Source organism: Trachemys scripta, chromosome 1, assembly GCF_013100865.1.
Source record: "Trachemys scripta elegans isolate TJP31775 chromosome 1, CAS_Tse_1.0, whole genome shotgun sequence".
NCBI classification, from domain to species: Eukaryota; Metazoa; Chordata; order Testudines; family Emydidae; genus Trachemys; species Trachemys scripta.
The window spans coordinates 18,606,716-18,621,125 of NC_048298.1; the positions used below are offsets into that span (position 1 = coordinate 18,606,716).

Below are 14,410 nucleotides of genomic sequence, written 5' to 3' on the forward strand. Positions count from 1 at the left end.
ATGTAGGGGGGTTGTAATTGTCTCTTCTTGTAAACCAAACAAACAAGGTGCTTATGAGTAGAAAAGCGTGTTTTACACTGAACATTGCAGCAACAGAACTTGTCCCCAATCCTACAAAACAATTAATATGGGCACATTACCAGGCCACCACAGAACAACATTGACTGCTGCCCATGAGGCTCTTGTTGCAGGATCGAAACCTTTGAAACTAAAATACAATGCAATCCAGCATGTATTTATTTTATAACGTGGTGTTCTTGGGCATAGCGTAGGATATCATAGCTTGCCAGTCTTACAGTACAAAGATGTTAGACTAGATGGGGACAATAGATAAGGAGAGGTGTTGATAAGAATTACAGGTACAAGAAACAGGCCAACAACTAGTGTTTGTGGGAAGGGTAAATTAGATGATTTTTGAGCTTTTCTTGAAAGAGATAATCAGTGAGATAGAGAGGTGGGCTGGCTGATTCACAAAGCTAACAAGGACCACAAAGAAAGGACCAACTATCAGTAGAGGAGAAGGGCTGATATTATGAGTAAGAATAGGCTTGAATAGAGAGAGTAGAGGGAACATCTGAATCTAGAGGAAGGGTGAGGAGATATGTGTCAGGGGGTCATTATGAAGAGACGTGAAGATGAGGAAAGTGATTTGGTTTGATATCTTTCCGGAAAGAAACACTCTGGAAATAGTTTTGTGTTGTCCTGTTTTTCTTGACGTTTGCAGTTTACATTGCAGTGGCACAAAATGTGTGGATTTTAATGCTTTTTTGTTGTTTATCTCAAACACCAAATCTCAATTTGTCCAGAGCAGGAGGGGTGTTAATAAACTGTATCATCTTGAACTAAAATCAGAAAGCCTATCCCTAGTATTTCAAAGGTATGTACCATGAGTGGATTATATTCAGTTACTATGGTCACGTATCCTTTCACTTCAACACATTATTTTGGTGAGATTTCCCTCCAATTCATGTAAAATCCTTGAAGTTACTTTTGTTCAGCAAAATCTAACATATTGTAGTGCCTTCCCAGTATCATTCATCACAGCTCAAATAACTTCATATTTAGTGGCTATATAGACATAGAAGATCCAGAAAAAATATTTTGACTGATTTACACTGTGTTACACATGCCCCTGAAGTACAGTTGATTATGGGTCTTTCACACACTCTTCATCTGTCTGTGTTTCAACCATTTAATAACCAAGACCATGATCACACAGTGAGCTCTGCATAGGTACAGGGGTCCACCTGCACAGAGCTTAACTGTAGGACTGGAGCTTAGCAGTACGGTCCTGCAGTTCTCAGTCTTTACTCAGGCAAAACTGAGAAAATAAATTAGATTTGATTCTGCTCTAACTGCAAGGTCAATGTGAGTTTTATTATTGTCTGAAATGGGAGTCAGATTGTGTCCTGATTGAGCACTTCATGCCTGGGCATAAGGTACTTGCATTTCATGCCTGGATCTTGGAAAAAGCAGTTTTGGATACATCTACACATCATTTAAAAACCCATGAGTCTCAGAGCTTGGGTCTACAGACTAGGGCTCCCACTATGGCACTAAAAACAGCTGTGTTGACAGGCTTGAGTTTAGAGCACCGTAGCACAAGTCCCATAAGCCCGAGTCTGTAGACGTGGGCTCTGAGTCTCGCTGCTGTGGATTTTGAAATGCATTGTGGACGTATTCTTAGAGGTCCCATTCTAGAAGCTCTTCATGTGCAGAATTTTCATTGAAGTCAATTAATGTTCCACAAATACATGGTTTATAGGATCTGACTCCTAAGAGCCTATCATGTTTTAGTATCAATAGACAAATGATCTCACTGTTTTCTACTAAGCAGTATGAAAGTTTCCTAAAAACTTTAGGTTCACCAGGAATTTGTTTTATGTTAAGAATCAGATTAACTTTTCTAGGAAAAAGTCATCCTTTCAATAGAAATATAGCCAGATTGTCTACATTCAAACTGTTGTGAGGAAATGCTGTATTCTTAAAAGGTCATACAGTAGCTCAAGGAACCTATTCTTGATGTTATTTAAAAAACAATACTCATCTGAGTGTATAAAGTTCTTAAAGGTATAAATAGTTTTATATATATTTTTATTTAAGGGGCTCTCATATTCATAGTGAAGGGAAACACTAGAAGAATATGTTTTAGAGTGATTTTTTTTACCCCTTTGAGGCCTACAGTGGAGCAACCACAGAAGACATAACACTTGGCAAATGAACAGAATGAATTCTTAGGGCATCTCATGAGACCATGCAGTGTAGCTGTTTGGATTTGTGGCAGACGGTTGACAGTTTGGGGTGGATTTGTCTGGAGGACAATGAGAGTGTAGAAACAAGCATTGTAGCCATTAATAAATAACCTTTGTGTGGATGACACCAAAGCAGCAAGAGTGAAAGGCTGAACTACTTGCTCAGTCCAAGCAAAACAAATGAAGGCTAATCTTTGGATGAGATAAGGCAACAGGAAGATTAGTATTGTATGAAAAAACAGGCTAAGACTTACTCAACCTAAGAAGACTTTAGCCATTTAGCTGTACATGGAGCATGCAGCCATAAAAGAGATAAGAGATTAAGAAAATAAGAGGATGAATGAGGGCTTAGCCACATATATTTGTGTGCTGGCACCCAGCTTTGACCAAACATATTCCAGAGAGGCTTGTGTACCTGAGCACCGTGACCAAGCGATTCTGGCTCATTCCACGTGAGAGTAGGGGTTTTTCTTGTCCATTCCTTCTTTCTTGGGCCCTTTATCTAATATTGAATTTGGCACCTCACTAGACAAGCTAGTGTGTGCTTGAAGAACTATCTGCCCAGCAGAAGGGCTGGTCCTCAACACCAACACTGGCTGGCAAGAGTATAAACCCAGGTGGGGGGGTTTATTCATCCCAGATGAAGAACGAATATATTGTCATATAGCTTTGTAACGAGGGAAAGGAAGTTGTAAACAGGGAAATAAGTAAAATTTTCAAAAGCACTTAAATGACTTAGGTGCCTACGTCTCATTAAAAGTCAATGGGAGTTAGGCTCCTATTTGACTAGGGCCCAGATCCTCAACAGTATTTAGGAATCTAACTCCCATTGATTTCAATGGGAGTTAGGCATCTAATACCATGGAGAAGATGGACATAAGTCACTTTTTAAAGTGGGACTTAGGTGCTTTTGAACATTTACCCAAAGGCCTTTAACAAATCATAAGTTTAACCCAACTCCTTTTTTTGTTTTAAATCTCTTTTGAAGGATTTGAAATTTGTTTCCATCTTTGTAACCTAAGGACTTCCTGACACCACCAAATCCTCCATTCTTTTGAGACCTCCCTCTAAATTTCATATTACTCCCATTTTGGTTTAACTGATTACCATCTTCCCAATTATAATTGTTTTTAAACAGGAATCCAGCATCCTTCCTAATGGGCTGAACAAAATGACTTTAAAGTTTTATCCACCTACCTCTCTAAGTGTGCGTTTTCAGTTCTGTCCTATTCAAACCCATCACCATGATATCTGATCATTTATTTTTGTGCCCATCACAGTGGTATCTGAACGCTTTACAAATTTAAGTCCATATTATTGTTCTGAAGAAAGACCTGAATTGTCTTTTCTCTCCCATAGTCTAAGATTGAGCTAAATTGTTTAGCACTTCACTTCTTTATTCTATCCTTCTATCGCTCTCTCTTTCACTCAGTTGTTCTCTTTCCCATTCCAAGAACAGGCATGAAAAACCAGAAGGATCATTATCAGAATGGATTTTCCTAGATAGAAAATAGACATTAAAACCTAGTGTAAATTTATCACAGCTTGCTCATAAAGTATTAGCTATATCAAAAGTTATAGGCCTAACCTGTTTTATCAGCCACTGGGGTCTTAGTCAATCAGCCTGCGTGATTTATTACAGAGCCACTTTGACTATTGAAAGCATATGGGATGATAGGAGGATTTTTTGTTTTGTTTTTTAGAAAATAGGCCCAAGAGTTTTGTACAGAATTTTTCTAAAATTTACATTTTATACAACATCTCTGCAGTTAAACATCTATTCTGTTTCCTTATGCTGACAATAAATTGTGACAAGTTTAATCATTCATAATAGAATTTTCATCACAAGCTACTTTACCATCAGGTCAGATGACCTGTCATAAAATTCACTAAAATGTGGGATATTCGGTTTTAAAGCCAAGTCGGGAACTATCATTTTATTGAACCAGGATTTTTAATTGAAGTGCTGAAATACACAAACTTTTCTTTTGACCTAAGTAAACCTATTTAAATTTGATTTTAGTCATACATATTGCAAATGATCTTCCAGATTTAACTATTTCTAAACTTGTATTGCTAGGGCCTGAATATCCCCACTGAAGTCACTGAGCCCCAGACCTTCAAATATATTTAGGCACCTAACTCCCATTGACTGCAGTGGGAGTTTCAATGGGAATTAGGTACCTAAATACTTGAAATCAATGGGAGTTCAGTGTGTAAGTATCATTGAAGACCTGGGCCTGAGCCACACCTGTGTAGAACTGCCCCATACTAGTACTCTTAATTATTATAGTTTAAAAATATAGAATACTTGCCATTGGGGTGCTTTGCAAAAGTTATAGTTTGGCGGCTCCATAAAAAGGAGTACTACTAATGGTAACTCTTAATATTTCCATTGTTTTACTACTTTCACTTCAAATTACTCATACCAAAAACATCACCAACAACGGAAGCACAGCTATTTCTGAGGTAGAAATAGCCTATCTAGTCCAAACTTGCAGTAATTTTAAGAGGAGATGTGGGAAATAATATTCGTTTGATATTACCCAAAGGATTCAACTAAAAGGAATGTTGCAACCTTGTGCTGGAATCTGGCACCCTTTTAACCTTGGGTTATACCTGTATTCTTAGGAAAATTGTCATGGTATACGGCCATGTGTTTTATGTCACATCAAAGATGAGATTTTCATCACAACACTGCCCCCTATTAATTTGCTGGGATATTGCATTTTTGATAACTGTGAGGATACCTGTGTTGTTTCTTTTAAAATATAGCACAAAGCCAGGCAAAAGGGAGATTGGGGAAGTTTCCAGGTAAAATCTCTATAAGGAATCAGAGAGAGAGTAGCTTTGGAGACAGTACTCCTCTATCTAATAACATTTCTTGTTCAGTGTTAGAAAAAAAGGATTTTGTGCTTCTTTACCATTGTCACTTGAAACAAAATCAGTTTTGCATTTAACTCTTTTTGCACATTTTTGCAACTTTTACACTTTTTTGCTTAGAAGCACAAAATCCTATTGTCCTGAGTTGTAAGACAAAATTCCAGTTGCTTTCCAGAATTGCAGAAATTGTCCCTTAATTTGTTATATCTAATTAAAAGCACGCCAGAGCAAAGCCTGACTTGATTTCAATGAGATAAAAGACAGAAGATGTCATTAGACACATTAGATAGTGTACAATGCATGTGTCTTCTCCAGAGAGATAAACTACACCCACTCAACTGGGACCACACCAAAATCAGGTTCAAATATTTGTTACACAGTCTACCTAAAGTCTATATGCTGTCAAAGTCTTGTTCTGCTGATTAGAAACAGATTAGTGTGAATATTTTAGAAAGTCAAGCAAGAAAATGCATCATTTCCCTATACACACTATAACATTATACAGGTAGTTATGTTAATCTTGTGTATTAATTGCTCTGGCACATCCTAAAAAGTTTACAGTAATGGACTGTAATGTATATGTGACCTTAAAGCAATGAGAATCTCATTCCTGAAGTTTAAAGAATCCTAATGCGGTATCTATTTGTTCCTCATTCAGAAAATGTACATTAGAAAAGCAGCCAATATTGGCTTTACCCTGTATTCCGTCTGCATCTAAAATTCCGAGGGAATTTTGAGTGTACTAGAAATGCAGAATTCAGCCCTGTTGTTTCAAATAGCAGAATTTCCTTTCAGTGTATGAAACTCTGAATCAAAAATATTGTACCTAACCATTGGAGCAACTTACTAAGGTTTGTGGATTCTCCATAACAGGCAATTTTTAAATCAACATTTTTTTTTCCCTAAAAGATATTCTCTAGTTCAAATAGTAATTAATTCAGGGGGTCCAGGGAAGTGTTATACAGGAGGTCAGACTAGATCAGGGATCGGCAACCTTTGGCACGCAGCCTGTCAGGGAAATCTGCTGGCGGGCCGAGACAGTTTGTTTATCTGCAGCATCCTCAGGTTCGGCCAATCACAGTTCCCACTGGCCGCTGTTTGCCGTTCCAGGACAATGAGGGCTGCGGGAAGCGGCATGGGCTGAGGGATGTGCTGGCCGCCACTAAGCATGCCAAAGGTTGCCGATCCCTGGACTAGATAATCACAGTGGTTCTTCTGGCATTATAATCTATGAATCTGTGAGTTGCATCATTGTTAACATATTTTGAAATAAGAACAGGAGTACTTGTGGCACCTTAGAGACTAACAAATTTATTAGAGCCTAAGCTTTCGTGGGCTACAGCCCACTTCTTCGGATGCATACAGAGACTCTGTATCCACGAAAGCTTAGGCTCTAATAAATTTGTTAGTCTCTAAGGTGCCACAAGTACTCCTGTTCTTTTTGCGGATACAGACTAACACGGCTGCTACTCTGAAATCTGTCATATTTTGAAATGTTTTCCTTGTGAAATCAGCTATCACAGTCCACTAATCCAAGCTCCTATTGCTTTCCCCTGATATTCCTGATTAATCTTCTTGCTATGGAATCAATAGTCTGAGCCGGGGTGGCCAATCTGAGCCTGAGAAGGAGCCAGAATTTATGAATGTACATTGCCAAAGAGCCACAGTAATATGTCAGCAGCCCCCCATCAGCTTCCCCCAACCCCCACTCCCAGCACTTCCTGCCCACCGGCAGCCTCGCCGATCAGCATCTCCCCCTACTTCCCCGCACCTCCTAATCAGCTGTTTCATGGCATGCAGGAGGCTCTGGGGTGGGTGGGGGGGAGCGAGGGCATGGCAGGCTAAGGGAAGGGGGCAAGAAGGGGTGGACCGGGTGCAGGGCCTGTGGCAGAGCCAGGGGTTAAGCAGCGAGCACCCCCCGGAACATTGGAAAGTTGGCGCCTGCAGCTCCAGCCCTGGAGTCAAGGCCTATACAAGGAGCCGCATATTAACTTCTGAAGAGCCGCATGTGGCTGGTTTGAGCTATTAGACAAGCAAATAGTAAAGAAAAAAGAGAGAAGAGATTTATTTGTTAATCTGTTCCCTACTTTATATAATCACTGTGCTTACAAAAACACTACGTTTGTGCAAATTTACGGGAAGACAATGGACGGGGCACTACCCTGGGAGTCAGAAGTTCTATTTTGAGTTCTGCCCTGATTTAGTGGCAACTACAAGCAAGTAACTCTTTGTTCTCCAGTTTGAAATGGGATGCCTGATGATACTTACCTTCCTTTGTAAAACACTTTGAGATCTACAGAAGAAAAACTCTGTATAGGCTTATCCAAAGACAATGCAAAATCTGCCATTGACTTCAGTGGCCTTTGCACCAGGTCCTAAAAGAGCTGAATGTTGTTATTAAGGAAGGAGGAGAGCAAAATCAGAAAACCATAAGTAACTTTTAAGTTAAGGTTACAGAAGGAACAACCATCCTGCATGTCCTGTATTTTTCAGTTATATAAATTCTATAGCATAAACAGGGAATATATTAATTTACATTCTTAACTGAAAAATAAGAATGGAAACTTCTACTTATTATAAGTGCAAAATGACAGCAGGGATTATTAACTTTGGAAATTTATCAGCGTTTTCAGATATTTGTGATTCATTCTGTATAACCTTAAAGTTGCATTCGGGTAAGTTTTGTTTTCGGGGATTTTTTTGTTTTTTGTTCGTTTTTGGAGGGGCAGTGTGCATTTCATTTTCTTGAATTCTTTTTTTCTAGAAAAGAGAAACATGGAATTGTCTTTTGTGCTCCCACTTAAACTTTGATGGTCACCTTTCTTTGAACTTAATGGGATGTGGGAGGAATGCTGTAACCTATTGAGCAAAATCTGCCAAATTGACTTCAGCTAAGTAAAGGCTTCAGGTTTGGATCCATTTTTTGTCTGGAGAAGGCAGGCAGTGTCAACAGTTCTTTAATTAATAAAACCTCTCTCTCTCTCTCTCTCTCTCTCTCTCTCTCTCTCAAAACACAAATCCTACCCCAAACAGAGATTTTACCCCGAAAAAGGAAAAGTGACAGACACTGCATAATTTGACTTGGTACTGCACAACGTTTTGATTAAATAACTAGAACTATATAAAATTAACATGGCACAATTAAATCAATTAAAAGCTGACCAACTGATAGGCCTCGAAATGTAATTGTAAATGTGGTATCATCATCAAGTGGATGTCTTTCGACCGCAGGGATTGGTTCTTGGCCCTATGCTATTTAACATTTATATCTATGACTTAGAAGAAAAAATAAAATCATCACTGATAAAGTTTTCCGATGACATAAAAATTGGGGTAATGGTAAGTAATGAGGAGGACAAGTCACTGGTACTGAGAGATCTGGATCAGTTGGTAAGCTGGGTGCAAGAAAACAAGAAGTGTTTTAATACAGCTAAATGTAAATGGATACATGTAGGAACAAAGAATGTAGGCCATACTTGCAGAATGGGGGACTCTATCCTGGGAGATTATTTTATCTCCATATTTGACACTTGTGCTATCACTGCTGTGTCCAGTTCTGGTGTCCACAATTCAAGAAGGATGTTGATAAATTGGAGAGGGTTCAGAGAAGAGCCCTATGTGTTACAGGGATAGAATCTAGGAGCTCAATCTATTTAGCATAACAAAGTGAAGGTTAAGGGGTGACTTGATCACAGTCTATAAGTAGCTGCATGAGGAACAAATATTTCATAGTGGGCTCTTCTGGCTAGCAGAGAAAGGTATAACATGATTCAGTGTCTGGAAGTTGAAGCTAGAAAAATTCAGATGGGAAATAGGGAGTAAATTTTTAACAGTGAGGGTAATTAGCTATTGGAATAATTTAACAAAAGTAGTGGTGGATTTTCCGTCACTGATTGGATGTTTTTTCTAAAAGATATGATCTGGGAATTATTTTGGGGAAGTTCTATGGCCTGTTTTAAACAAGGGTCAGACTAGATTATGATAATGATCCCTTCTGGCCTTGGAATCTATGATTCTAAGTCCAGTAGAGACTTTGCTATTGATTTTACAGGGAAGGTGCTCACATACAATGGAGTTGGGTGGCCGTATAAAACCCTGAGATAGAGATAGGAGAGCACTACATTAATATGCACTGTGATAGCGGAATCTTCACAACAGGGGGATAAAAAAGTAGAAATTTGTGCCAGAATTTTCAAACTTGGAGTCCTTAGGTCAGTACCTAAATCTATGTTCTGAGGGTGCTTTCTACATATGAAAACCTGGCCATTTATTTTGGTGCCATAATATGATTTTAAAGGCTTGATCTGAAGTCTACTGTGGGACAAGAGAGAAAATAGAAAATCTCTGAATACCAAAAAGGTAAAAGTTTGCAGAATCAAGTTAAAGTTCTTGTGCTGAAACCACTGCCTGTCATGCTGACCATAGCATAATCTCATTGTTTCCTTGTACTTCCCCCGTTAGCTACTGTTTTATACTTAGATTGTTAGCTTTTTAGGCCAGGGACTGCATATCATTTCTGTGTGTGTCTAGCGCCCAGTATAATGGGGGTTTGGTCCATGGGGCTTCTAGGTGCTATTGCAATCCAAATAACACAATGGTAAAAAGAAATACAGCAAACGCTTATTTGCATCCATCTTCCAGCTGATGGTATTTTCCATGTTTTGACTGTCCTGCTAATCAACTTGTTCAAAGCAGAGAAGCATCATATTTTGAATTATAAATGTCCACAGTTTTACTGCTATGAAGCAGCCTGTGATTTGTCAGATTAAATTTTTGAAAGGGCGATATATGGGTTGTGTAGTTCATTAACATGTTGCAAAGAATGTTTTGAATATTATTCAGACACTGGCAAGTTCTCTTGTCTTAGCACCACTGGGGTGCTGATTTTTTTTTTTTTTTTTAATTTCATTTGCTGATATGTTACATGGTGGTGACTCAGTTTATGTTATAAGGTAATATCCATTCTCCATGAGGAGAAGCCTAGGGGAAAACTTCCCTCAGTTCTGAATCAGCTGTGATCTCTGAACCAGACCCAGCTGCCAGGCTGCTGTAAACTTTCCAGAATCATTATTTCGACTTATGGTACCATTAAGTTCTCATATAACTCTTAACAGAAACAAAATCCCCACCTAAAGGGGGATGTGCAAGCAAAATTTGTGCTTTCATTAAAGTCCATAATCACTAGCAAATGTTATTGATCAGTACGTTTATTTTGATTAGGGAGCAAGAAATGGTGTTACTGAAATCTCCACTCAGATTAGCTTGGGCCTGGAAATAATTTACTTCCGTCTGTTTGTACAGTTTGTGGCAGCTGTTTTATTTTATAATCTAAGGATGCCATCTAGTGGTCATAACAAGCTACTTTCTTAGTGAAACCTAACCAAATGCTAATGTAATCTCAGATTCATAAATGGTATATTATTAAAACACCCTAAAACAGGCACTTGATGTAACTTGAGCATTTTCAGATGCACTGTCTGCATCTCATCTGTAACAGCAAGTGGTCACACAGGATATCAACACTGAAGTCCGGTCCAGTGCTGCCTGACTAGTGTTGAATCCCTAATCCCTGCAACTTCACTGGACTGGTCACCTCGTACATATGGATGATATGTGACTCCCCAAAGCCATATTTTATGGAGAGTTGAAAATGGGAGTACATATGCTAGGAGGCCAATGAAAACAATACAAGAACACTCTCAAAGCCCGCCTAAAAGCTGGCCACGCCGACCCGAACACATGGGAAGCTGCTGCTGCTGCTGGTAGATCAGGATTGTGGCAGACCTGTTGGTCTGAAGTTAAAGCCATTGAGAACAGCTGAACAGAAAAGGCCAAAGAGAAGCATGAGCGAAGAAAGCAGGCTGTGGCAAAAACATGTGGCCAGGTCTGCCAGACATGCGGACGCATCTGCGGATCCCTCATTGATTTACATTTGCCCAAGAAAACAGACGGAGACAACTTGACTCTCTTATGTCGACTATGACTATTATTTATTTTTTAAGAGGTGGATATTGTCCTCTTATAAAACTTTGAAATCAAATTTATGTTTGCATATGTTTTCTTTTAGAAAAAGACAATGTGCTACAATTTAATATACTGGTAGTTATTAAGTAGAAATCTATGGGCTAAAAACATAAGGGCAAAGTTTTTAAAACTGCTCAGCTTCCATTTAGGCACCTAGAGAAGGGCTGGATTTTTGAAAGTGAGCAGAACCTAGATATTCTCCTTAAGTCTCTTATGGACAGATTTTCAAAAGTGATCAGCACTCACCACGCTGGGCACTTCTGAAAATCTGGTCGCTTCATTTTGGTACCTGAATGGGAGCTGAGCGCTTCTGAAAAATCTGGCCCCATTTCTGTTCACAGCTGTCTTTCAGCAAATATCCTACCACCAGACTCCCCCACCTCAATCTTTCCATTGGGTAGTACTGGTCTAAAATAGCCTGCTGCTTGCAAATGACAAGATTAATGCCACTTTCCTTGGAAATATAGTTGGTATAAACAACCATGATCAAGGAATAGGATTACAATAAGGTAAAGCATTTTATTAGTCTCTGATACTGAAGCCTCAGCTCCCAGTGAAGTCACAGTATGTCACAGAATCAGATTTATTATTATTATTAATTTATTATTTTAATTATATATTATCTGTGTATTATGTAATACCTAGCGGCCCCATCTGAAATCAGAGTCCCATTCTTCTAAGCACTATACAAAGCAGAGTAAGACAGACCCTGCCATGAAGACCTTTCAGTCTAAATCAGTGGTGGGAAACCTGTGGCCCACAGGCTGCATGCAGCCCATCAGGGTAATCTGATTGTGGGTCGCGAGACATTTTGCTGATTTTGACCGTTCGCAGGCATGGCCCCCCGCAGCTCCCAGTGGCTGCGGTTCACCGCAGGGATGCCCACCATTGGTCTAAATTGACAAGACAGACAGTGGGTAGGAGAAAGAAACATTACTATCTCCATTGTACAGATGGGGCGCTGAGGCAGATTAAATGAATGCCAAAGGTCACACAGGAAGGCTGTAGTAGAACCAGGAATTAAACCCAGATCTCCTGATCCTAGTCTAGTGTCATAATCGCAAGAACATCCTTCTTTTCTAAGGGCCTGAAGTCAATAAGACTCTTTTCATCAACTTCAATAAGACATGAATGAGGCCCTAGATCCGTTAAGAGTAGGCACCTTTTGAGGAGCACAATTTGTTTTAGACTGGAAATTTCACCTTGTAAAGAAGTACTATCTATAGCATCTAAGCATTCTCTCTTATTATTTATCATTTGTATTACAATACTACCTCAGAGCTCCGATCACAGACCAGGACCCCATTGTGCTAGGTGCTGTACAAATACAGAACAAAACCACAGTCCCTACCCAAAATAGTTTACCCAGTTTCTTTTCCTTATTTATTGTAGCTTAAGAGTTTTGTATCGTGAGGAAGGGTGAATCTGGTGGAACCTTTGGTTTTGCTAATCTTACTAATGAATATATTAGACTCTCAGTATAGACATAGACAGCATGGAAACTTTTCTTCCTGTAATTTAAACCCATCCGGTATTTTTAATCCTGAGTTTTTTTCAGTTTTTAACAAAATGTTTTTCTCACAAAAGAGAAGTCTGCACTATGTTGGAGAAAACAGAATTCCTCGCTACCTTCCAAAAGCTAGGCTGGCTTCCAGCAGGCTTCTAACACCACAGTTTTGTCCAAAGTATTAACTACAACTTTCCTAAGTCTTGCATTTATGGGCTTTGGGGTAAAATTGTGCCACAGGCCAGCATCCCTTATACATTCCCATGGGTTGGCTTTTTTCCTAATGTTCTCAGTTCATATACAACCTCACATACTCAGTGGCTGACTCAATCTCTTGGCTAAAGTTGTAGAGAATATTAACAAGTTGTGTCTATCATGTTTTTTTTTTCATCACCACTTCCAGAGTACCTAGTAAGTACAGTATTGCCCTAACTTGTTTACTAATATGTCTGGTCTACAGGGGGTGAGCTGTTTGCTGGGCTCTACAATGACTACTGGGGGAGAGATGCTGCTGTCTTGCGTACGATGGGTCGTATGCCACATATTCGAACTGAACCTGATGATGAGCGTTTATTGAAAGGTACAGGAAGTGAAAGATTCAGGGCCCCTCCTCTTCATAAAGTTAGGGAAATCTCCTTTGGAGATCTGTTGTTTATCAGAAATGAGAACTACAATGTCATGAGCCAGATTCACCCTGGATCCAGCACAGAATTTTAGAGAGGGCTTCTCTCTGCACAAGATCCTCCCAAGGGGTTGAAAGCACAGCCAGCAGTGGACAATGTGATTCCACAACCGGCAGGTCACCTATGGAGAGTGCATGCTTAGGGAGGCTAGATGTGCTGATTCAGTGCATCAGCTAAGGAGCCTCCACCTTAAGAGAGGACAGAGGTGACAGCCCTGTTGCCTGCCTTTTCCAGTGGGCCTCAGATCTGGGGAACAAAGAGGAAGGCCAGTGTAAGGAAGTGCAGTTTGGATCTATTTGCGCCAGTGCAAGTGAATTTGGCTCATTGGCTCTACAATGTGGTTGTAGATTGGAGGCATCTCAAAAGTGGTGATTTTTTCAGATGCTAGTGGTGAAATTCTGGTCCCACTGAAATCAGTGGGAGTTTTGCCATTGACTTAGTGAGTTGGAATTTCAACCTAGATACAAGGCTTCATTTCACCAAACCACTGAAATATGTACTTAACTTTGAGCAAGTGTTTCAATATCTTGACTCCAATGAGACTAAATACATGCTTGAGTAGTTTGCTGAATTGCGGACCTGGGTACTACAATGGCAAGTACTATATAAATCAGTGGTTCTCAAACTTTTTTACTGGTGACCCCTTTCACATAGCAAACCTCTGAGTGCGACCCCCCCCTTATAAATTAAAAACACATTTTAATATATTTAACACCATTATAAATGCTGGAGGCAAAACGGGGCTTGGGGTGGAGACTGACAGCTCACAACCCCCCATATAATAGCCTCGTTACCCCTTGAGGGGTCCCGACCCCCAGTTTGAGAACCTCTGATATAAATGATGTCAGAGATAATTAAAAAGTTAGATAGATGTACTCAATACATAGGCAAAATTGATCTTATCTCTAAGAGATCTTCTGTTTAAAATTAGGTTTCATGGTGGTATGGTTACAGTTTTGTTTTTTAATTTCCTCTATTTTACACTGTGATTATGAAAAGGGGAAATATTATAAAATATATATTTATATTTTAATCAACCAGCATAAAATCCCCAGCTTAGT

General features: G+C 39.4%; 1 protein-coding gene across 1 annotated transcript in view; it reads left to right on the forward strand.

Annotated features, from left to right (window-relative positions):
• The window catches only part of SEMA3E (semaphorin 3E), a 219,728-nt gene that overhangs the window by 164,500 nt on the left and 40,818 nt on the right, over positions 1–14,410 (forward strand). Inside the window, exon 6 of the mRNA XM_034765547.1 lies at positions 13,127–13,246. Within this exon, the coding sequence (XP_034621438.1) occupies positions 13,127–13,246 (120 nt within the window). The remainder of the gene's footprint in view (positions 1–13,126; positions 13,247–14,410) is intronic.